At 42.2% G+C, this 25,343-nt stretch overlaps 1 protein-coding gene and 1 long non-coding RNA gene across 3 annotated transcripts in view; one reads left to right on the top strand and one right to left on the bottom strand.

The window, feature by feature from the left end:
- Nucleotides 1–4,349, top strand: part of BICC1 (BicC family RNA binding protein 1) — a 103,188-nt gene extending 98,839 nt beyond the window's left edge. Inside the window, exons 20-21 of the mRNA XM_083439913.1 lie at nucleotides 568–667; nucleotides 909–4,349. Coding sequence (XP_083296039.1) covers nucleotides 568–667; nucleotides 909–1,039 — 231 coding nt within the window. The 3' untranslated portion in view covers nucleotides 1,040–4,349. The remainder of the gene's footprint in view (nucleotides 1–567; nucleotides 668–908) is intronic.
- LOC310677347 overlaps nucleotides 1–25,343 on the bottom strand; it is a 69,626-nt gene that overhangs the window by 4,639 nt on the left and 39,644 nt on the right. The window contains exon 2 of one of the 2 annotated variants that reach the window (XR_014511107.1): nucleotides 10,268–10,326. The exons of the other annotated variant lie outside the window; for it this stretch is intronic. This is a non-coding gene — a long non-coding RNA (uncharacterized lncRNA). The remainder of the gene's footprint in view (nucleotides 1–10,267; nucleotides 10,327–25,343) is intronic. 2 annotated transcript variants of the gene reach the window in all.

The raw sequence follows: 25,343 nt of genomic DNA, 5'->3' as shown, positions 1-25,343 counted from the left end.
GTGGTTGCTCCCATGATGCTAGAACAGAGGGTAGCCATTGTGGTTCCTTCCAGATGTTTTGCACCACCACTCCTATCGACCTTAGCCAATATGGTCAATGATCAGGAATGACTGGACTTGTGGTCCACAACATCTGGAGTGCCATGTTTGCTACCCTGCACTAGACGTAAACAGAAACTGATCCACTTCCATAGTGGTTATGGCACACAAACAGTGTTTAGGCACTATGGGTGCATATTAAAGCACCCTTTACACCTGCTTCTCTGTGAAGAAAAACTGTGGCAATGTGGCATTTCTATAATCTTTTCTTCTTCATGGTTATAAATCATACTTTCATTATATATGTGTAATTACCTAGGAGTGAGTGCTATTGGGCTTGATGGGGTTAACTTCTGAGTAGGCATAGCATAGGATTACCCTATGCTGTTCTTGTATAGTTTTCTCTTTGGATGATAAAAATAAAGTTCTTCAGGGAAGTTACCCTAACCTTTAGTATGCATTTTGAATCTTTACTGTGAGACTTCTGTAGCTTGAATTACTAGGGTATACATTTTGTATTTCCTCCAGATTGATCTTCAGACGTTCCTCACTCTCACAGATCAGGATCTGAAAGAGCTCGGAATTACTACTTTTGGTGCACGAAGGAAAATGCTGCTTGCAATTTCAGGTAAACAAAAATGCACTGTTTGTGCATATAAGAGCCCTTTGTTTTTCCTGTCTTCCTTGCTTGCTTGAGTTGTCACCTCTCAAGAATACATCTCATCCTCCTTGATGTGCATGGATTTAATCTGCATTTGTTTACCAAACAAACTTTTAAAAAAATTAATCCCTATTTAGCTGCTATTTTTTTAATGGGCACTTTTCTTTTCTTTTCTTTCCTTCCCCGCCCCCTCCCCTCCTATGCACAGAACTGAATAAAAACCGAAGAAAACTGTTTGACCCCTCCAATGTCCGTGCCTCGTTCCTGGAAGGCGGCGCTAGTGGAAGACTGCCGCGTCAGTTTCATTCGGACATTGCTAGTGTGAGCGGCCGCTGGTAGCAGTAAGTCGAGGCTCTCACAGTTGACTGCACAAATGGACATGGCAATCCTGTGGACAGCCATCACTGCACACAACCCCCTGCACTTTGGGAATTTAGGTACCAAGGACCAAAGCCTTCTGCACAAATACCTGTGCCAAAAAAAGGAAGAGAACACTTGTCTCTTTCTGAACACCAAATGTGGATTATGTTTTACTCATGTAGATTGGACAGAATTTGCAATAATGATAATATAGGGTTCTTTGTTTAGTATTTTATTACTTATAATAACTATATTGTATGCACTGAATTTTTTTTTTTTTTACTTATTTGAATGGAGAGTGAAGGGCTGGGATGCCAGAGGGGCATAGCATGTGGTTTTTATCAAGAAGGTATTTCTGGTACTGCTTAATGATTAATTGAGGTCTTTCTGCACTTTACGTGTTCTGATTGCTTGTCCTGTGGAAATTTTATTGTTTTCCTCTTCAATTTCCATGGGGAAAAAATATTGTATTGGCACTTATCAACATTTGCCAGGTATGTTCCCACATTAGATGAAATTCTTTTGCCATAAATCATACTAGCAAATCAAATTTTGGTTATTCTCCCCCCTTAAACAGCTGTAGAGAAGTCGTCAACAATCAGGTCTCTTAGTGCTGGACTCAACCTTCTTTTCGTTTTTGGGAGGCATTCGAAGAAACCTTACAGTTAAGCTTGTGCACTGTAAAAGATGCAATGAAAGACCAAAATGAACCTTATTGCCATCAGTTATCCCTATTTAGCTGCTGCCTGTAATGCTAAAACTGATTTTAATGGTCGTCTCAAAGCAAAGGACTATTTTAGTATATACTGCCACTAAAGGACACTTTATTCATAGGAAACGTCTTATTTTTTTAGAATCTGTACACTTTACAGTGCATAAGAAATTAAACGGATCTCCTAAAAAGTTTTTGGTAGAGGATGGAAGGCAGTTCATCATGCCAGAACTCTGGGCAATTGTTTGTTTAAGGAGAGCATTAATTTCATTTGACAAGACAGCACTGTTGCATTTATTTCAAGAATATTGCTTACATTGACTCTTCTTTCAGCCATAGATCAACATAAATCAAATAGCTGCAATGACATCTGTTTTATTGGTTGATTTAAGTTTGTGATTGTCAGCTATGGAGTTTTGAGATGAGCTATTTCCAAAAATCCATACTGACTGTCACCAGAAAGAGTCTGTGTTGTGCATGGATAGAGCTAACAGTTGTGTTCTTATACTGTGAAAGGTCAAGAAATCTGGTTATACTATTTCTGTCTTTTTGCAAATGACTAGGTATAAATTTATGAAGTGAAGGATAGGATGAAGTGCCTCTCGGCGATGCAATACGATGTTTCCAAACATGAATTTATCGAAAGATGGAAAACATTCCCATAGAAAAAATTGTGAACTTACTTGTACTGTAATTTCTTATTTATGTACAATGTACAAACCCTTTAAGGTGGTTGCAAACCACTCTTAACGAAGGCATTAGATTTAACCAATTACCGTAGCTGTTTTTTTATATATGCAAAACAGGGGTGAGAAATAGTTTTGACACTTTCTGTGGATAATGGTTTTCTACGGCGAAGAAAAACACACAAACACACATAAAGGAAACCTTTAATGGTAGATAACACAGTTGTCATCTCCTACCCACCGGCATTCGTTCTAACCATCTCCAGTGATGGCTATATAGCTAATCAGCCTCTCACTGCAACTCAGATAGCTGTTGATCTTTCTCCAATGTTTGAAAAAGCACGGGCCAGATTAGTGCATGTTCAACTGTAGTTGCCTTTTTTTGTGTGTTGCCTTACATATTATCCTGGAAATCAGCTAGTCCTGCCTCAAAACTTAACACACACTTCTGTTCACACTGTAATATAGAGATCCTGATACTTACAAGAAACTATCTTCTTAATCATGAATATGCCCTTTGGTATGAGTCTCCTCATGTGTAGAATTAAGCACTTAGTAGTTTAGGAATTTGGCTTGTCCATGGAAATGATTTTACCAAAATTTAAAACTAACTTGGTTTAATCTGTGCCAGAGTTAATTCAGACTAGGATGAGCACCTATCTGCCAGTTTCTTTCGGCTGCCATTGCACCCTCCCACCACTCGCCTTATTAGGCATTCGTCCCCCCCACAGATCTGTGCATATTTTTTCCAGTTTGTACTTAAATGCCATGTGTGTTATGACAGTATTATACCTGGAAGATGCAATTAAGCTGCTGTGGTCTATGCTGAAGTGAAGATTTTCCCAGATATAAGAACGATAGGGCTACACACTCACAACACATACACACAAATTCCACACTGGAAGAACAACTTTCTCACTCCTTTTGATTCCACAAAAGGGATATATGGCAATGCAATGTTCAGTATTGTCAATATTGTATTATGCACAAAAAGATATTGAAACGTTAGTTTTAAATTTTGTGCCTTTATAGCGACCAGTTATCTGTAAATATAGAGCAGATACAGATTGTATTTTGGGAGGGAAGGGGTCCTTTTTAGTGATTTTTTTTTAAAGAATAAATAAATGAAAGATGGAATTAAACGTTCAAAAATGGGAATTTTCCAAACTAATCAAATGTTACATGAAAGAATAAATTTATATAACCCCCTTGTTACACTGCCTATGAAATGTAGTCTGTCGTCTTTTACACAGATTTATTCCAGAGGTGATTTTGTGTTCTCTTAACATGGAATGGTTGCTCTCAAAGTCAGAGCAAATACATGCTTGTTATCTTCTCTATAATGCTAGGCCCTGTGAGGACTAACCTAAACTGAGTATTGTTAACAGGCACAGTTACTAAAGAATGCTGATCATGCTTCTGAAGTGAAGGGGCACATCATGTGAGTAATAGCCACCTCATCCTTCTTTTTCTTTACAGTTTGCGGGGAAAAGGTTGCAAATGCAGATTGCCTATGAGCTACTGGCCCTTACGGGTGCAATCTATATGTTCAGAAACTGTGTGTGGTACACACTGAGAACACAGTGCTTCAGAGTGCTGTTTGAGGAATTACATGGTCCGAATGCACCCTGTCCCCCCTGTCAATTATTCTGTTGCCATGGGAGCAGAGTTCAAACCCGTCTCAGACCCAGTGGGCTAACTTTCAGTAGGCAACCTTTGAAATGGGGAAGCATTCAAGTTTAATATCCACTACGAAGGCCCATAACCAGAGATTTTATGCTGAGGAGTGGGTCTACGGATGCTTTTGATATGATGCGAAACAGCCAAGTCTGTTTGTAACATTATGTTTGATGTTTAGAGTTATTGAATAAAAATATTGTTTTTAATCAAATTAAAATGGAAGTTTATGTGTACCCAGTGATTTGGAGCTACTTGTTTCTTGCTGAGCAATTGATTATCATTTTTTAAGCACTTGCATTGTTTTTCTTATTATTTCCACAAGAAAAAGGGCTAAAGACTTTGAGGCTGTTTTAGCCAGAGAAAAACATGGGCAAACTTGCCCATGCTTATCTCAAACAGCTTTTTATTATGGAGCATAAACATTTCCCCTAAAAAAAATGCATTGGGAACCGTAGTCACACATAGAGTTCTCCACATTTGTCCTTGTGGCTTTCTGTAATTATGATGGATCCTCTCCTTGTGTCTTCCAGCCCAGCCCCCCTTCTGCAGTCATGGGATGGCAAGAGCTTCAACTTGCAATAAAAGCATAATAAGACAGTCTCCTTATGATTGCATATGTATCCCTCTTAAGGGTCCCTTTTCATTTTACCACAGTGGTATGGGAACCATTTCCTCTTGTTGTGCTCTGGTAGAACCACATTGACCAGGCTGATTTGCATGGTTTCACCCCATATTGTCTGTCTTTTGAGTCACGTCATTGATTTTACCCATATGGTGTCTTCACACGTACATTTCTGGAACAGGCTACGGCTGCATTAAGAGGAAGAGGCTCCCACAGCACTGCAAATGAATCAGCCTTTGAGAAGTACTGCATTATAAAGAAAATACTGCATCCAGTGAAGCTAATATGTTCTGTAACAATCAACTATAGTGGTACCTCGGGTTACGGACACTTCAGGTTACAGACGCTTCAAGTTACAGGCCCAGAAATAGTACCTTGGGTTAAGAACTTTGCTTCAGGATGAGAACAAAAATCGTGCAGCGGCAGCGGGAGACCACATTAGCTAAAGTGGTACCTCAGGTTAAGAACAGACCTCCAGAACGAATTAAGTTCTTAACCCGAGGTACCACTGTATCTCAGCTTAGAGTTGATGCTTTTGTCTTCCTACTTGGAGACTTCAAGCCTGCACTATGCACAGAGTCTTCTTAACAAGCACTGTTTCCATTGTCTTATGGATCTCACTCTGTGGTCTCTTGCTTAGGAATTATTGCTAGAGAAATGTTTTGGCTCTCTTGAGAAATTAGAATGTCCTGATTTGTGCACATTTGCATTGATGTATTTTTATGAAATACCAATATTTTCCAATGTTGCATGTGAAATAATCTGCTTTGGATATTCTTGGCCCTTCTGATTAGCTTTCTCTCCCTCGGCAAGGCTGGTTTTGTGCAGCTATTTTTTAAGCTGAACTGCTTGGAGCTTTCTGCATAATGTTTTAGGCTTTGAGAATCCTAACAAGTGCATACTGTATGTTCAAACATCAAAGCAAACTCTGGAAATAAGTTGAAAGGGGTGTCCTTGCATCCTGCTTGGTGGAACTGTAACCAATTTGCCAACTGTTGCTGACCATCTTGTAAATTAGAGTACAATTTGCCAACTGTTGCTGACCATCTTGTAAATTAGAGTACTAACCAGAAAAGATTTATAGAAATAAATTTAAAATCCTCAAAAGTTGGATTAAAAAGGGACGTAAAACCTGCAGTGAAGAATAAGCATAGGTTTGTGAGTGAACCTGTCTTCATTTTCATTGACTTCCCAAGCTGCTTTTTCTGAGGTAGTTTCAGAGCAGCATAGAATTGTGAATGTCAGTAGCACTTGCTCTCTGAAAAGGAAGGAACTTGACAGTACAGGAACAAAAGGAACTCACATCACAATGGTGGATTTCAGCAGTTAACAGATAATGTTCTGTGGAGAGCAAAATGCATAGGTAAAGGGGAACTCCCAAGGTACAGTGAAGCTCTTTAAAAGTTATCAGTGGTAGTTGCCCCAAAAGTGCTACAGGCGACATGAAAACTAAATAAAAAGAACTTCATTGGAAGAAAATATAATGAAGAATGGGCCTCACAGGGTGGGTATAGAAGAACAAGGAGGTCCAAATTGGGAATAGACTAGAAAAAAATTACAGCTGTAGCAAGGGATGGCAGAACACTTCAGAGGTGATATTATGCTAAAAGCAAGAGTAGTGAAATAGTTATTGTGGAAGAGTAGTGAAATAGATATTGTGGAATCATTGCTCTTTTTGCTAAGAAGTGACAGTTTTGAAGGCTTGGAAGGAACTCTTCAAAAAGCCTCACTCTGAGTCCATTCTTGCATCCCACAGCGATGGGGCTTCCATTAGAATCTTTACTGCAAAGCTTAATACAGGGGTGAGAAACTAACTCCCAACATTCCCAACCATTGGGAGTTGTAGTCGAGCAATGTCTGTGGGGACCACATTCCCCATCTCTGCCTTAATAGCAAGGCTTTGAATATCTCCCCGCTATACACACACACCCTAAATGAAGTTAATGGGAAGCTCTGGGAGGCAAGAAAATTTTATGTGCTTACCAAGAGTTCAAAACACAAAGTAAAGGTAAACAAAAACACATAAATCACTGTCAGGCTGTTTGTGCTTTGTATATGCTTATCAAAGTTATATCATGGAAACAGAAAAATGCCAGGAGGTCTTAAATGTTCTCAGAAGCATCCAGGTGGAAGGAGGCCTTACTGATGAGGCTGAGGCAGCTGACAAAGGCCATCACATGAGCCAGTTCTGTCATTTTGTCTCTCTACACCAGGGGAGACTTTGAGAAAACACAGGACTGGCAACAGGGGGGGGGGGAGCAAGGAGGGCTGGCACTGGAGCCAGCCATTGTGAACTGAGAATGAGCTTTGGTTTGGGACCGGCTCATAATTGCTTCTTTTCCAAACTAGGGTAGCTGGTTTCAACCTCTTGAATTCCACGTTTCATGTCATTTTTACCATACAGCCATAACAAGAAAGATCTGAGGCCGTTCAAATCCATCTACACATTTCAGGATCATTCACAAACAGCGACATTGCTTTTTCCAGCATCCTCAAGGAACGGTAACGAATATGCAGCTTCTTAAAGCTTTTTGTTGAAATAAACTGAGGCCCTTGGTTTATTTGTTGGCTTCAATTTAGAAGAAGGGCAGTTTCTTGGATGCTATAACTCTGACGTTTTAGAATGAAATTTGGAACAATACATTCCGGACACAATTCTACTTTACGTTTGGGTACCACACCGATCACATGCCCATTTTCAAGTAGGGGTGTGTGAGGGAGACGAGAGAGATATTGCAATGTAAGATCATGCTTTTAAATAATGGGAAGGAATTCAGTAGATCTTCAGAGCACAATTCTTTCCAACAGCCCTGGGAAAGACTACACCCAATGTGAATAATTTCTAGAAATGTTATTTCCCGAATACCTCATGCTCAAACTGCATATATTTCAAACATGCTTTTGGTTTCAGGAACTGAAACAATTTCACAACATAAAGATGTGGAGCTTTTTAGCGTTACTCTGTGGAGTTGCCTGTGTTAGCGGTCCTCTTTCTCATGACTGGGGCCTGAAAACACTGACTTGGCAGAGATGTTAAACGGTCCCAGGCGATATTTAGGCAAAGCTTGAATAAATTGTGATGGAAATTGCTCAGTGTGTGCCAAGGGCTGTTGCAACCTCCAAGAAACTCGCAGATGGAAAAGACGGAAAATAATCGAATGAAACTGTTTTGTACTAGTAAAGAGCTTCAGAGGCCTCATTTGCTCCTTGCCCTTTGGATAACGGGTACAGAGTTTCAAGCTGAGGTTTAACATGAAATGATGTACATTGTCCTAAATATTCATACAAACTTTCATTCCATTGGGTTCATTGTCTCTGGCTTCGAGCACACCAGATCACACCGTGTTTTCTTTTACATCCTTCCTGTCCTCAAACACAGGTGCTGAGTTTGAGCTGGGGTCTGTCCTTGAAGTGTAGAAGACATTTTGTACCAAGCTCTTGATTTTCAGCGACGACGTCACTTTCCATTGTGTGTTGTGACTTTCCTGTCTCCCTGGAAAATAGGAGATGGGGCTCATCCTTGGAAGTGCAGCCTACTCTCATGAACATGCACTCCCATTTCCATTCTGCCATCTTGATGTTTGAAGGAGATCTTGCATTTGTTTGTGTGTTGCATTTTCCCTTCATCTGGGTGGCCTTTGTCACAGGGTGATTGTGCAGAAACAACAGGGGCATCCTGCCTTGCATCCTGCCTTGATCTCCTTGGAAGAAGAGTGGGATTAAAAATGGGCAAACAAATAGCAGATATGGGTGCTCATGCAATTCCAGATCAGGTGCCTGCTGTGCCAAACCCTGCCACTCTTGGTAGCTCCTCTTCTTCCTTGCAAAGGACCAAGGGGGCTGCTCTCCTTACCTGAAGGAGCCTTTTTCTTTAAATGCTGTGTAGTTAAAATGTCCAGCAAGTATGGCGTTCTCATGTCATCTTCCTATTCAGCATCACTTCCTGGGATGCCCATGTGGACTCCACAACATCTCAAGAAGTGTCAGCAGAGCAGCAGCCAACATGCTGAGAGTTTTGTACTGTTGCAGATGTGTGCCTGGCTAGACTTTTATTTGTAAGCCAATGTCTGGCTTCGGGGAAGCAGCTTCCTCCCTCCCTTTGGATAAGCAAAACAAAGCAAAAATAGTCTCTTACCATTTGAAGAGATTTTCATGATCACAGTGAAAAAACAAAGAGTCCATTCTCGGAGTAAAGGTGCTCCCAATTAAGGTTTACACCCACTCCCCCAAGTCACTCCCTCATCTTGCAACCTGATCTCGCAACCACTGTTCCTTCTGTGCAGCAACTTATCTAATCTCAGTGACCTTGGACTGATCGGCTGGATGGTTTCCAGTGACCCGGAGTTTGATAACTCTCTCTCTCTCGGTTCATTTTTCTCTTAGCTGTTCGCCACCCAGTTCTTCCCAACTTTTGTCTTCTGAAGTATGCCCCTCTGCAAACCACTGTTCCAAATCTGTCCTGTCATACTGCTCCTGGGAAGATTCAGGATCATGATCAGGAGCAGGGGAGGCCCCCACCATTTCTCATCTGTGCAGCCCTCTTCAGCACGGTCCCTGACAGCCAGCTGCGGAAGCCCACATACAATCTGCAATGTTGTATAGTTGCATGGGAGTCCCAAGAAACAGTGCTGAGCCTAAAGAATCACCCGAGAGCTTTGCTACTGGAGAAAGCAGGATGCTTTTGCTGCACTTAAAGAAAAATAAAGACCCCCTCAGCTGTGGTGCCCTGGCCTGCATGGGTGCCTGGACCTGCACTAGCTGGTCCTAGTAGCACCGCTGAGCCAACCCCAGGCTGAGGAGATAAATCCTGGGAGAGTTGGTTTTCTGTATGGGTCTTCTAAGATATTGTTTATATGGGAGGGGGGAAATAGTTTCCAGTTGTTAAGTGAGTAATAGCATCCCAGTTTTTCTTAGCGTCTATCAGGCCTTTTGGGGGATAGATAGAATAATTTTTGTTCACTTTTTTGAAATTATTTAAAATACACTGTTTCCAAGAGCTGCCTCTGTCCTTTGGTCTTCTGTAGCAAACCCATCAGCTGAATAAACTATCCAGAGGAAGCTGAAGGTGGAAAGCGTACAAATCCGGACAGAGAGGGAGGCAAATGGTGTAGATTTATAATTTTGCAGTTTAAGAGAAGTAGAATCTCTTCTCTTCCCGAAACGCTTTCCTCACAGCTTAGGGTGCCTCTCAGATTTTTGTCCTAGTGAGAGCCGGAAGCCCCTAAGTCACCCAGGTGACAGAAAGGGTAAAGTTCCTGTGGCACAGGATTCCTGCCGAGCAGCAATAACTGCACACTGGGAAGAGCCTCTGTGCATCTGGTACACATAAAAGCCAGGATTCTTGATGCAACTGTTGAATCATGGTTCTCCTTTGTGGAAATTGGCTGCAGATTGTCCCGTTTTTGTTTAATCATTTCTTCATCATATCCTGTCTCCAACCTTTTGAATGTTAAAGGCCCAGAACAGCTTTTGGAACCACGCATAGTCTTGTGGACTTTTATACTTACACAAATAAGAGCCCTGCCTGGTCTTCATTTAAAGTGACAAACATGGAAGGTTTCCAAATCTGCAAGCAATACAAAAGGAGCGCTTAGCAGGACGGGGCCTGTTCTGCGTGTGAACAACTCGAAGCTAGTAACTTTTGCGCAGTGCAAAGGACACATGTAGTGCCGTTAAGAGTTTTTGGCTGCTGGAGCTACCTGAACACCTCTCTGAAACTTTGACTCGCTTGTCTCTGGTTTTCACTCCTGTTTTACTCCCTCTTCAGCAACGGGTGAACAGTTCAGAGCAGCCTTTCTAGGCCCAATTTTCCTCTGGGAATGCCGCACTCTTAATTCAGTGGTACCTCGGGTTAAGTACTTAATTCGTTCCGGAGGTCTGTTCTTAACCTGAAACTGTTCTTAACCTGAAGCACCACTTTAGTTAATGGGGCCTCCCACTGCTGCCATGCTGCCGGAGCACAATTTCTGTTCTCATCCTGAAGCAAGGTTCTTAACCTGAAGCAATATTTCTGGGTTAGCAGAGTCTGTAACCTGAAGCATATGTAACCTGAAGCATATGTAACCCGAGGTACCACTGTATTACTGTGTGTGTGTGTGAGAGAGAGAGAGAGAGAGAGAGAGAGAGCACAAACTCTGAAATTATTTCACACATCTACAAGTAGAGCACAAGTGACAAATAGACATGGTTTGATCTGTGCAGGCCTCAGACACCAGCAAATTCGGAACGCCCACCCAGGAAAGAGGTGGGAGCATCAAGCTTCTGCTAAGCTTGTATCCACGGGTGCTCTCCTCCTTCAGAATGAATATTTGAATTTTTGCGAATTAGTTTTATGGCTGAGCAATCCTGCTGAGTGGATTGAAGGTGGCATTTGGAGAAAGTGAGGTAACTGCCTCAAGCAGCAGCCCAAGCTGTTTCTTCAGAGGCACCTGTTCCCTCTGTCGCCACAGGTCCTGTCCTCAGCTGATCTGCTGCCTCAGATGTGGGGAATTCCACTTCACCACCAGTGCTGAAGTAAGAGTTAATGGCTAGCTAGTTCAGTAGGCTTCAGAATGTAGAACTGGAGCCAGCAAGATGTCTGACCAGCAAATACAACATTTCATGAGCTATCAGTATGTTTTATGATTCACAGTACAGTGGTACCTCGGGTTAAGTACTTAATTCGTTCCGGAGGTCCGTTCTTAACCTGAAACTGTTCTTAACCTGAAGCACCACTTTAGCTGATGGGGCCTCCTGCTGCTGCCCCGCCACTGGAGCACGATTTCTGTTCTCATCCTGACGCAAAGTTCTTAACACGAGGTACTATTTCTGGGTTAGCGGAGTCTAACCTGAAGCGTATGTAACCTGGAGCGTCTGTAACCTGAGGTACCACTGTATTTGAATGCTATCACAATTCTGAGTATTCGGGTGCCCTGGGGACTTCCATTTCCCAGAGTCCCATGGGGCTTAAGATATTGTGGTTTTAGCATTCCAATGAACAATGCCACTGTAAGGAAACATTTGGGGAAAGAGGAGGAATTTCAAGAATTGTGGGAAGTTGGGAGAGGTGTTCAGGCCCCATTGCAGTCCTAAAGATGCCACATTTTGGCTTGGGAAATGAGTGTTTTTTTCCTTTCTGTTTGTATATGTGAGAAAGTACAGTGGTACCTCAGGTTACAGACACTTCAGGTTACTGACTAACCCAGAAATAGTACCTCGGGTTAAGAACTTTGATTCAAGATGACAACAGAAATTAGGCAGCAGTGGCAGCGGGAGGCCCCATTAGCTAAAGTGGTACCTCAGGTTAAGAACAGTTTCAGGTTAAGAACAGACCTCCAGAACGAATTAAGTTCTTAACCTGAGTTAACACTGTAACTCATATTATCCAAATCTATTCCGAGCTGAACCAAAATAGCCAGCTATCAAATACTGCAGAATATCAAAGATGGAGGGGGGGAGCGACCCACTGGAATCGAACCTAATTGGATTTCAAATACAGGTATCATATATTTGCTAAATGTTTAGGTATTCAGAGAATATCTAGGAAGCAAATTCCTTTCAGATCTATAAATAAACTTTTACAGCCGATATGGAAAGCATTTTTGGCCTCCTCTCCAAGTTGCTAAGTTTCTCAGGCCCTGTTATAACTGTGAGCCAATGTGACAGCAAATACTTCGTTACTTTAAAACAATTGCAGATGTTTAACACAGAGATTGCTAGTGTGGTTTTGCAGGCGACAGCAGATGGCAGAGTGTCTCCACAGAAGGTGATGTGAGACTAAGCCAGGGTTCTTCCACTTCCCTGCTGTGGTAGCAGATGGAAGTGCTGGCCAGCAAGGAGGACACAGAAATGCTATGGTAGGTGGTGTGCAGCACTGCCTTTGATGACTGGCCAGTTAGCACAGTGCGTGTTAAATAAGCATTGATGGGGTAAAGGAGATGTACCCAAGATCAGAGGAGGAGGAGGAGTATATCCACCAGTTGGACAAAACAACAAGCAGTCAGATATTGTTGCAAGTTTACCTTAGATGTGATTTGCTCCGAAGTAGCTGTGCATTGCAATCTCAGGCAATCTTTGGTGTAAATTTGCAGAGTTCCGTATGGCGGTGATACATGCTGAAGTCGAGGATATGCTTTTGTCTCGAGTTTATCGCTGTTTCTGTGCCCTCTTTCTAAGAGAGTGAAGCATTTCTATAATATTGCTAGTTTTGTCTAATGATTTCAGTTCTTGAATCTTAGTAAGATGCTGAACCCCGTTAATCCGGCACCAATAATGTCTAAATTTTAGTAGGTTTGTAATATATATAAATTCAGTAGGTACAGATATCTTCAGGTGGGGGATCTAATATGTTTAAAAGCCCTCCCCTCATATAAATCTTTCCACCTAGCATATTAGGGAGAAAGGTTTTAGCCTAGGGAGATCTAATTTTCTATATGTACAGGGTTTCTTTTACGTAGGGTTCAGTCCCTCATTTGCTGTCTGAAGTAGTACAATCCAGTAAGAGTTGTGTCATGTGAGTGCTGATCAAATTGCTCAGATCTAAGGAACTAATGTCATGTAAATGTTTTGGGGTGTTTTTTTACTTTAATTTTCTAATACCGCTTAGCTATTTTTAATGTTGGCTCTATTATGGCACTTTTATTGTTTTTCTGTTGTATTTTTTATGTGCCAAGAACTTATGAGATTTTTAAATATTAAACAGTTTAGAAAGGCTTTTAAATCAATGAATTAAATCAATAGAGAATGTCTAATGTTCTCAGATCAGAGGTTGCTCACTGTGTGTTTAAATAACGAGAGTGCAAATAGTTGAAGCACAATGTCTCAAAATCTGCTGTTTTCATCAGGTTATTAACATAACATTTCTGTATCTGAGTCATATCTTGGGACAGCAAACCCTGCGCTGTGTTTTAAAGAATCTCTCACTGATCCCCAAGAGGACATTCTTGTCAGAGTAATGCAACTGGAATCTTCAGAAAAATCATGAACCAGATGAATTTCGTCAGTGTTTGAAAATGTGCCGCACAGTAACTTTACAAGGCTCTGTCACTCCAGCTGCAGTGCTAACTAGTGCGGCGGGGGGGGGGGGGCTGCTGGTATTGATTCTCTATCCCTAAGAACTGCTATTTTAAATCCTTTAAGTGGGATTTACAGATGCAAAGATAGAGCCCCTGTATCTTTAAAAGATGGAATCCCAACAGGTGTTGGGGGGTTCCCATCTTGGCATCCAAAACTCATTGGAAGCAGGCAGGTACCTAAAAGCAGACAGCATATTTCTACAGAGAACAGTTGCCAATGCTGCCACTCTGCTTCGCTTGACTCTAGCAAGCTAAGACTCAATCTAGACAAGCCAGGTGCTTTTTGTCAGCACTGATGCTGATCTTGAGATTAAACACACACCTTGTTATTATTGGATAACACTCTTGTTGGAAGTTCCAGCAAGTTCAAAGGTTGGAAGTGCTCTCAAACCCAGCTTTGCTCCCAAAGTAGGCAGGTAGCTGCTATGGTCAGAACAAGTCCAGACCACTGGTGAGGGCTTGTTGTTCCTGCTGGTTCATTGCTGATCCTGCCGTTCATTTCAGCTAAGACTTGAGTAAAGCTTTGAGAAGTCATTTCTTCAAAAAAGCAGGACTGTAAACAAATTTTACAGTTTTCCTCCATTGACAAAGTTCCAGAAGTTTCTCTGTCAAATGGTTGCCACTCCAGTTATTGAAAACAGAACAATCTGCTAAATGTTATTTTGGGAAATGTGTGACTCCATTCTCAGCGCAGAGAAACCATGACTGAAGGTGCATTGACTGGTTTTGTACATGCTAGTATGATCTATAGCAACCTGTTGTTTAGTCATGTCTGACTCTTCATGACCCCATGGACCAGAGCACGCCAGGCAGTCCTGTCTTCCACTGCCTCCTGCAGTTTGGTTAAACTCATGTTCATAGCTTTGAGAACACTGTCCAGCCATCTTGTCCTCTGTCGTCCCCTTCTCCTTGTGCCCTCAATCTTTCCCAACATCAGGGTCTTTTCCAGGGAGTCTTCTCTTCTCATGAGGTGGCCAATGTATAGCAACCTAGAGTGTGGTTTCCATTGGGACACCAATCACAGGGCTTGTATTTACATATCTATCCTTTTCTTCCACCACATGTGCACTACAAGCTCTCAGTAAAACTTGTAACGCTTAATCCATTCATTCACCTATTTGGAATGTATATGCCACATGCGATTTAATATAAATAGGTATTAACTATATTGTATGTTCTGGATAGGTATAGTCAACTATTCAAGAGCAGCTTGTAAAAGGAGATCAAATTACATATTTGATGTTAGTTTCCCCCCAGAAAATAATGTGTTCAGGGCACAGGATAAGCTAAGCTAAGCTATTTTCCAAAGTTTTTAGAGCTTGTCAGGGGCAGCTCTCCTCACCACTACTTCTAATAAAAAGCTCTCCACAGGATACAGGGAAGGCTTCAGTCATTTTCATGCCCAAAGCAAATGTTTAAATTACAATCCTCTCTTTGCATCCTTTTAATACTATAGAAAAAGAGGTTCGAGACCATTAGGAAACATCCCCAATCATTATACAACATTAAGGTTATTGTGGTAAAGTTCCCGGTCATTCATCAATTTGCCCATTCACTGTGATAGGCCTGTTCACAGTATAAGCAACAACATGCATTGCTTTCTCAGGAGCGGAAACAGATTTTGTCTTAGGGCTCATGTCTGAAAATCCTCCCCCACCACAGACCTCTCTAAATTGAAATATCCTTGCAGAGTTGCAATACTTATAAACATCTCAGATGATTCATTGAGGTCTTCAGATGCCACAGTGCAATTATAATAGTAGGGGCAGAATGCGCCAGAAAGTTCTCCTGTGTAACCTTTGTAAGATTAATGGATGATATGCAAAAGCACAGAATTTATTTCAATTTATAGCATTCCCCAATTCCAAAGGCTTGGAAGAGGTAACAAAAGCAACACACCATTCTTGGAAAGCACATGATTTTCCTCAAAGAATCTTGGGAATGGTAATCCTGAGAACTTTGCCCCTACAGCTACATTCCCAGCACCCTTAACAGACTAGAGTTCCCAGGATTCTTTGTGAGTTGTGCTTTAATTGTATGGTGCATACACAGCCAACATCAGCAAAACGTGATAGCGGTTTTTCTTCCAGTTTCAGTCAACTGAATCCTGAGTCCCAATGGGAAAACCAGCAGCTGAATGCTTCCAAACAATGCCCAGGTCCAAGACTTTTGAGTCTGCAGTGGATAGGTATTCTATTATTGGGTGCAGACAGTAAGAACTTTTCATGCCCCTGCCTTTTTGCTGTCCCTCGTGTACAAATGGTTCCCTGAACACTGCTATCTTAAACACACTTATTACAGAGTGAACCCCATTGAACATACAGTGGTACCTTGGGTTAAGTACTTAATTCGTTCCAGAGGTCCGTTCTTAACCTGAAACTGTTCTTAACCTGAAGCACCACTTTAGCTAATGGGACCTCCTGCTGCCGCTGCACCGCCGGAGCACGATTTCTGTTCTCATCCTGAAGCAAAATTCTTTACCCGAGGTACTATTTCTGGGTTAGCGGAGTCTGTAACCTGGAGCGTATGTAACCCGAGGTACCACTGTAGTAGGGTTTACTTCTGGCTAAACATGTGTAGGGATTGTTCTGTAAGGATTTGACACGTCGGGTACCATAGTGATAAGCGGTGGCTCACCCAGCTCTTTAATTTGATTAGAAAGTGAGAGCAACGAAGCCAGTGGGGCAGAACCTCAAATGCAGGTGGTGAAAAATTCAGAACTCATCTGACTGATCGTAGATCTCTGTTTTCCTTTCCTTATGAAAGTTCCAGGTAGCTAGTTCTGCCGTTCAGGCAATGGAAGGCTCTGGAAGATTCTCTAGCATCTCACCCATCAAGCTAAACACAGCTGATTATCCATGTATTCTGGTTGGCAGAACCACCCATCTATTTTTATAGCCATTGGCAGTCAGCAAAATGTTTATCTAGCCCCTTGTGGGACTAGGTCCATGGTTGGTGGACTGTGTAAAGCTTGGGCTAGTCGCAAGTTGAGCAGGACTAATAATATATGCCAACATTATCTGGAAATTGACCCCTCTCATGTTTTCATGTAGAAAGATGTGTTTCAAAGAGCTTTCCCTCTTAATATATGTATAGCTACAGATCACAGCTTGTTAAGCTTGGGACATTTCAAACCCCTGGAATGTGGTTGATAAAAGCTTCTGTCTTCCTGACCTGATTATTTCATTCAAACTGTGAAAGATCCAATTAATAAAGAAGCATGGCCAAAAGAAATAAACCAGGAATTTGGGGGTGGACACATACCAAACAAAAAAAACACCAACCTGCACTCAGCATTTTACTGGGGAATTTAATTACCCTCCAAACATTGTTCAAAAGTGTTTCGCAACTGGATGCTGGCACATCTGCCTTGAAATCTTTACTAGTTCCCTTCCCACGATAGTTTCGTCTCAAAGGTATTTTGGCTTGTTTTAATGCACTGCAGGGAGACGAGAAACATCTGAAGCCATTACTCCGTGCTGTGAAATACTTAGGGCTTATCAATGTTTAACACATAGGTATGAATAATGTATTTAATATATACATCTCTTCTAGCAAGTCCTCTAAAGAGATAGTTAGCTGCAACATATACATCAACGCACATCCTTGTTCCAGTAGATAATAAGCAACTGGCAGCTTTCATTGAACTGCTTACATTTGTGCTTTAGTTCTAACACAATGTATTGCCCAGAATGCCACATGTGCAGCTTATTTTCACATTCCTCTATTAGTCATTTGTCCAATATTTGGTATATAAGAACCTTGCTGTTGTTACATAAGGGAGCAGTTTTGGATAACGCTTGTGCACAGTTTTTGTAACAGAATCGCAAAGATTCCAAATTTACAAGTATTCCAGTCATTCTTTTTTTTCCAAACAAATCACAAATAAATAAATAAAAATCATCTCCCTACCACCACTGCGATGGAACAACTTCAAGATATAATCAGGTGCAGATGCCCCATTGCACAGTTGCTCTGAGCTATGCCGTTCGGCAATAGTCTTGTGCCCTATCCATTTCTCTGTTTCCCATCTCTTCTCTCTAGGAATCAACGCCAGCAATTTTAACCTTTCCTTTCCAAGCAGCATTATCTTTACACCCATTCCTTCTTTATATCATTATCAGAGGAGAGAGAGAGAGAGAGAGACTGGGGTGTGCGCTTCATAGATTTATGTTAACATTTCTAAACAGCTAAGCTTGTCTAATATTTATCCTTTATTGATGTGTGAAGTCAGGACATTGATATAATTAGATTACCTACTCATGAACCCTGAATCGAATGTGAATTACTGATCTCAAGCCTATTATTTCTTTATCGTTACAATCCAATACAAGCCTATTATCCATTTATTGTTCCAAGGTCGAGCTTGGGCCGGTCACTGTCTCTCAGCTTAGCCTACCTCACGGGATCGTTGTGAGGATAAAATAGGGAGTGGTGAAACCATGAGCTCCTGTGAGGAAAGATGATTTAGGAAACTTGACTTTTGTCACTGGCTGACAAGAAGCAGCCCTAGGGATCTCTAAGACCTCATGTTGTTGCTTTCGGTTGACGCTGCATTAACATTTCTACTGCGTGCCTGTCCTTGTGTCTGCCCTAGTATGCCTACCATACATTTGAAGCACATCACCCCTACCCCCAAAAAAAGAACCCTGTGAACTGTAGTTTACCCACACAGAACTACAATACCCTTAACAAGCGACAGCTCCTGGGATTCTTTGAAGAGCGTGTGTGCTTTTAATACCATATTTTTCCGTGTATAAGACTAGGGTTTTTTGTTTTTGTTTTACCAAAACAGGAGGTTTAAAATTGGGGCTCGTCTTATTCACAGGTAGTGCTGAGGGGTGTTTTCTTAATTTGGATCCCCCCAAAATAGGGGGCATCTTATACATGGGGGTGTCTTATACACGGGAAAATATGGTATGTGGTGTGCAAGCAGCCATACTAACCCATCTGCTGAACTTGCATATTTGAAAATAAGCAGATATTTTAAAAATGGAACGAGCCTCTTTCCTCGCTAGGAAACTGGCCCCATAAAAGGCATCTCTGGGAAGTGGGGAACACAAAACAACATGCTGCAGTCTCTATGTCTGAAAGTCGGCCCCTTTATTTAGAGATCTTGGAGTGTCCAACGTGTTGGAAAAGTTGACTGCTCTTGACCGGCTCCTTCTATCATGTTGAAAGTTTTCCATGTGTAAAATCACCAGTCGCCCTTCGGTGGTGCTCTAGGGAAATTGCAAGTGAGCCACAAGCCATAACGGTTTTAGAGTGATTTAATAACGTTGTTATAGAAGCATTTTGTTAATTTTTTTTTATTTTTTTTTTGGAAAATCATAACCATGTGAAGTCCTTGGAAAGAGACCACCGACTCTGCTTGAGGGGAGGGCGAAAGGAAGTGAGTGAACGGCAAAAGCCAGCCTTGGCTGCGAGGTGAGGGCACGGCACCGAGGAATGGGCCAAGAAAGTGCAGCGGAGGACTTTGGCCCCACATCCTGCTGTTTCCATAGCAACCGGCACAGAAGGGGGACAACAAGCAAAGCAGGAGGAATTTTTTTAATTTTTTTTTTACTGGTGAAACTTATACCCCAGGCTGGGCCTTTCTTGTCAGTCTTTCAAAACAAATTTAGTTCAGGAAGCTAAAATAAACCTCTGCGTTTCAAGTCGAACAGAAGGATGAGTGAGCCAGCGAAGACGTTCCTGATCCAGAAGATTTCGAAATTGTCCTCAACTGTGCTGACGATCTGTCCGATTGGCAGTGTAAATATGGTAGCGGAGCGGATGACGTAGCGAGGCCAGAATTAATTCATCCTTCCCACCACTCTCCTCTTTCCAAAGTAGACAATCGGTGCTATTGGAGACAATTTTACCTCAGGCTTTTTCAGCCCAGGGAAACCCAGCACCTGTTGCAGGCTTTCCAAGTGTCCCTATTTTCCAGGGACAGTTCCGGATTTACAGAAGCCGTCCCGGTTTCTGATTTGATCCTGGAATGTCCCACTTTTACTTAGGAAGTCCCTATTTTCATCGGAGAAATGTTGGAGGTATGCAACCCCTGAGCCAAGGATATAAGTAAATGTACAACCTTCGAAAGACATCTGAAGGCAGCCCTGTATAGGGAAGCTTTATAATGTTTAATGTTTTATTATGTTTTTATATGTGTTGGAAACTGTGCAGAGTGAGTGAGGAATAATAATAATAATAATAATAATAATAATAATAGTTGTTATAGGACGTCCCTGTTTTCATCAGATAAATGTTGGAGGGTATTCTGTTGCTGCGCATCCTCCCTCTGGTGCAATTCCTTAAGGTCACCTTTGAAGGGTAAAGGTAAAGGTAAAGGGGACCCCTGACCATTAGGTCCAGTTGCGGACGATTCTAGGGTTGCGGCGCTCATCTCGCTTTGCTGGCTGAGGGAGCTGATGTACAGCTTCTGGGTCATGTGGCCAGCACGACTAAGCCGCTTCTGGCGAACCAGAGCAGTGCACGGAAACGCTGTTTACCTTCCTGCCGGAGCGGTACCTATTAGTCTACTTGCACTTTGACATGCTTTTGAACTGCTAGGTTGGCAGGAGCTGGGACTGAGCAACGGGAGCTCACTCTGTCGCGGGGATTCAAACCACTGACCTTCTGATCGGCAGGCCCAGCGCCACCCGCAGCAAAAAAAAAGACACCGGAGATTATGCCCTTCCAGTGTAGTGTTTCAAATGGGAACTCCATGCATTACCACCCACAGTGTGCTGCCTCAGCTGAGGCCTGGCAGTGGTTCCTCAAGATCTTAGGCCCAGTTCTTTCCAAGCCCTGAAATTGGAGGCCTTGTTAATTGGACATTCTGCAGATCAAACCTGCAGCATGTGGGTCCTAAGCTCCTCCCTCTCAAGTGCCACCAGGATCCTGCCATTGAATCAGTTTGAGGAATGCACGTCTCTTGTTTGGTGGTGGCCCAAAAATGTAGAGTTAGCAGGTAAGCACACATAAACCATCAGTGATAGAGCAAGTACTTGAAGCAATTAATAAGTAGAGGTGAAGGTCGTGGACAATTGTCAGCGTTTCCTCAGCCGTGCCTCCATTATTGGTTATTTGACATTGCTTGACTTTTTCAGAAAGCTTCCAAAACATGAATGTAAAATTCTTTCCTTATCAAATCCCCCGTGTCTCCAGCCACCCACTGTAGCAGAAATGCAATCAGTTGCCTTTGTACTGATAACAAGGAGCTGAATAATAGGCCCATTATGATGGAAGAGTTCAACAACACTTTAGGTAACGCGATTATTTAGACATAATTGGCATTTCAGAACTATGACTCACAGGGGGCTATTTTAAAATGCTTGCAAACGAACGAAACTCACGAAGCCTAGTTACTAAGTGCAAGAATAGTAATGGGTGTGCATTTTTGTTGAATCTAGTCCTGCACACAGTGAGGCTGCTTAACTTCCATTGACCACAATAGGATTTCGGCCATTTTAACTAGGTGCAGAGTTGTAACCCTTGGCGTTGATTCATTTTATGTGTATGGGTCATCATCTTGGACAATCTGAAATCATGCCATTTGGCTGCCTAGTGGGGAAAAGAGAGACAGGCTTTAAATCCTCGGCTCCCTCTCACCAACAGCTGGCAGGTGCTATTTTCATTTCTCCTGCTAGGTTTTTCTCACTGGGATTGTCAGTGTTTTTATTATTCTTGTTCTTTTTCCTGTTTTATTGTCCTCTGCTTTTAAGAAACTTGCGACTGAAAAGTACATTGTATTTCTTTGCCCTGCAGAAGAAGACTAAATTAGTGACAAGAACATGCAATCCCATGGAGAGAGAAATCATGCATGCAGCAGCTCCCATTTGGTGCATGCCATTCCCTGTCCAGTTAGCAACAGGTGCACAAAACCTTCATCCATCATTAAGGATGGGGGAGAAATCTGAATCAGTTCAAATTTAAAGGTGAACCTAACTAATCCACACTTTCCTTAAAAAAATGTGTGAAACAAAATACAGACAGCCTTTGAAATTCAAGCTTGTCTGAATTTTGCAATACAGTTATTGAGCCAAGTAATGAATTGATGCTTTTGAATTCTGGTGCTGGAGGGAGAATCTTGAGAGTCCCATGGACAGCAAGAAGATCAAACCTCTCCATTCTTAAGGAAATCAGCCCTGAGTGCTCACTGGAAGGACAGATCGTGAAGCTGAGGCTCCAATACTTTGGCCACCTCATGAGAAGAGCAGACTCCCTGGAAAAGACCCTGATGTTGGGAAAGACTGAGGGCACAAGGAGAAGGGGACCACAGAGGGCGAGATGGTTGGACAGTGTTCTCAAAGCTGCCAACATGAGTTTGACCGAACTGCGGGTGGCAGTTGAAGACAGGAGTGCCTGGCGTGCTCTGGTCCATGGGGTCACAAAGAGTCGGACACGACTAAACAACAACAATGTGTGCCAGGAAAAGGTATGCAATATTTTGGAGAAAATAAAATATGAAAATGCATTATATTGAGGAAATCGCATTGCAAAAATGCGTATATTAGGCAAAATTGCACAGAAAATGGTTTATATGAGGAGAAACTCACACTAAAAGACTGCTGGATTTTCATGAGGACTTAAAAAAACCCAGCAGCTTTAGTGAGGTAATTGAGATTGTGGTAAAAAAAACAACAACAGGAAGGAAGGATTAAATGCCGTGCTTCCTCAGCACTATTTTCCTAGGACTCCTACACCACACACCTAGTTTGGTCCTCAGAGAGCTGACAGAGACATGGAGCAGGAAGGGTAGAGAGGCAGGGGGATAGCTCTGTGGCCTTTTGCAGCAATGAGCTCCTAAAATGAGGGAATGCAGAGGACTTGGGCATTTTATAAGGGCCAGCAGGCCCCATATTCAAATCGGAAGGCTTGGATTCTTCTGCAGTTCCACCCACAGCACAGAGCAAAAGCTAGAATGAGGGTGGCCTACTTTGTATGTGGACCATTAAAAAAACAAACATTTTCCTCCAGCGGCCTGTGTCTCCAATTTTACCACCAGTCGTTGCCTTGCCAGCTGCTCCCCCAACCTCTGCCCTTCCTGTCAACATTGCCAATGTGTTTTTGTTTCTCTGGTGCCCTTGCATGCAGCTGGGAGCTCAGAACAGTCATTTTGATCATCCCTCCTCAGATGTCTCTCCTAACCTCACCACCAGCTGTTTTCATCACCACTTACCGTCGCTTCTCCTTGTGATCTCCTTTGCCTCGCTGTGGCGTCTTGAGGCTTCAGAGGTCACCAGTTATTTGGAGCAGAGGAGAATATAATCTCCCATAGACAATGCCAGGAACTCATGTTGCTTTTCAGTTTAATGGTTGCTTGAAAAGCTTAGGGAGATAAAGCTGCAAAATCTCTCCAGATCAAGACCTATATTTTGAAAGGACGCCCACTTGAGAGAAACAGATATGACCATTGTCATTTTCATATTTCCAAGAGAAGATGCTGGCATAGTCTAAAGCCAGAAGTTGATTTTTATTTATTGTTTGTTTCTTAGTAATATCTCCAGACTACCCTTCATTTTTAACTATCTCATGGTAGAATACAATAGGATAGCATTTCCAGATTAATGGACTGAACTGCTTCAAAGTGCAGGTAGATGTTTACATATTCAATCCTCCATGTTAAACACACACACACTGCAAAAGAGGATAAAAACAGCAACAGCTGGTCTGGTTTTCTGTCTGCAAGACATTTAATGCAGAGAAGAGATTAAAATCAGAATGCCCCACCTATAGCCTGAAGTGGTGCAATCTTTTCTACCACCTCATCATTCCCTCTATTTCCAGAGTTTGGAAATAAATGTAGATTCTTATGAAGCCAAAAACAGCATCAGCAATGGATTGGATGGAGGTATCAGCAAGTTTAAGTGAACTCCAAGGTTTGCAAAAGAACAAAATACTTTAGAAAATAAGGGGAGAATGTCCAAAACAACCCAGTGATGACTGAGCATGTTCATTGGCCACAGAATGAGCTGACTATTGGGGAAAGGGAGAATGGAAAACCTGGCGGGAGGGGAAATGGAATGAAGCATAATGGAGAAATTATTGCAGCTCATTATTGAGGATGCACCAGCAGTGCTACTGGTTTGGAGTGCAAAATGGCCCCCATACTTTCAGTGTTTAAAATAAATGTTTGCATGTTGCATCTTAGCAAGAAATATTAGAACCCATCCTTGGCTTTCCCTTGCCTTCTGTAAGTTGATGCTTAGCCAGGTGTACAAAACTTTGAGCAGTGAATTTGATGAGGGCCCGGTAATAATTAGGCATGCTTACACACACACACACCCCTCTGTAGCAATCTCAAAGCTATTAGCCAGGGTCTCCCTGTGCAGTGAGAATAGAAGGGTGAAGGGGGAGGGGATGACAACCCCTTTGACAAATAAGATGTCCCGCTTGAAGAACAATGTCAGGCCTTGAAATAGTTACAGGGTGGAGTTGTGGTAGCCTGCTCCTCACCATTCTGCACATTCGTGGGCATGAAAAACAAACCCCGGCCTCCAGCATCCAACACAGCTCACTCGCTGCCTCCTGGCTCAGGAAAACTGGCAAGAGAATTAACCAGAACATTCTGAAAAGTAACTAAGGAACAGAAATATCTATTTCCTTGAATTCATCAATCACAGAAACGACCGAAAATTCCATACTGAATAAATGATGCTAAATATTTGCATGGGCAAACTGACTGAAAGAAATAAATGTGAAGTGATCTATATATTTTTCCTGAACTTAATCCAGCTAAGAAGTAGTTTTAAGGTTAAGAAAATGAGATGCGTTCAGTGGTCGTTTCTTTTTTCCTTATGGACTCCTGCTTTTTGTGAAAGTTATTGTATTTTGGTATGTATGAGAGACATCCAGAAAATCATGAAAACCTCATCGATTGTATTTCTAGTCCCTAAAAGTTCACTTAAGCAACCAACAACTTTAGGGGTTAAGTACCGTACTTCAGGTTTCCTCAGTATTCTTAGCAAAAGAAATGATTGATTGACATGACACAACTGCATTCCGTGTCCTCTCGCACTACTTCAAATTCACTGGCTGCCATGTTACCAGGGAAATAATGGAGTCTGGGAAGGGAGAGATGTTGGGTGGCAGCAGCTATGGATTTCCCATATTGGGTTGACCAATCCTTCAATAGCAAAGGACAACCTACTGGCCCATCTAATTATTTTAATTCTCTCATTATTGTACTGTAGCTCAACGTTAGTCAACGGGGCTTCACACTATCATCTTGAGATCAACACAAGGGTCTCAGAAGTCATGGGACATGGATGATAAAGGAAAGATGCACAACACTGGGTTTCCAATCCCTAAATATCTAGTAGACTGTTTAGTTGATCTCATGCTCATTCCAGTGGAGGCTGGTCCATTGGTGCAAGTGGGGCACCATCCCTCCAATCCCAATCTGCCTTCAGTCAGTCCCAACCTGCCTTACTTAGTCCAGCCCAGGGGGCGGTGGTGCTCCCTGTCAGCTTTCTCCTCTTTAGTTGCCATTGTAGAACTCAACAGGGAGGAGGATGGGCGCAAAACCAAAATTAGTTGGCTC

The sequence above is a fragment of the Podarcis tiliguerta genome (genome assembly GCF_965153285.1).
Source record: "Podarcis tiliguerta genome assembly, chromosome: 5".
NCBI lineage: Eukaryota > Metazoa > Chordata > Lepidosauria > Squamata > Lacertidae > Podarcis > Podarcis tiliguerta.
The sequence above is the reverse complement of the archived record's forward strand: the minus strand, read 5'-3'. Positions and strand labels throughout refer to the sequence as shown.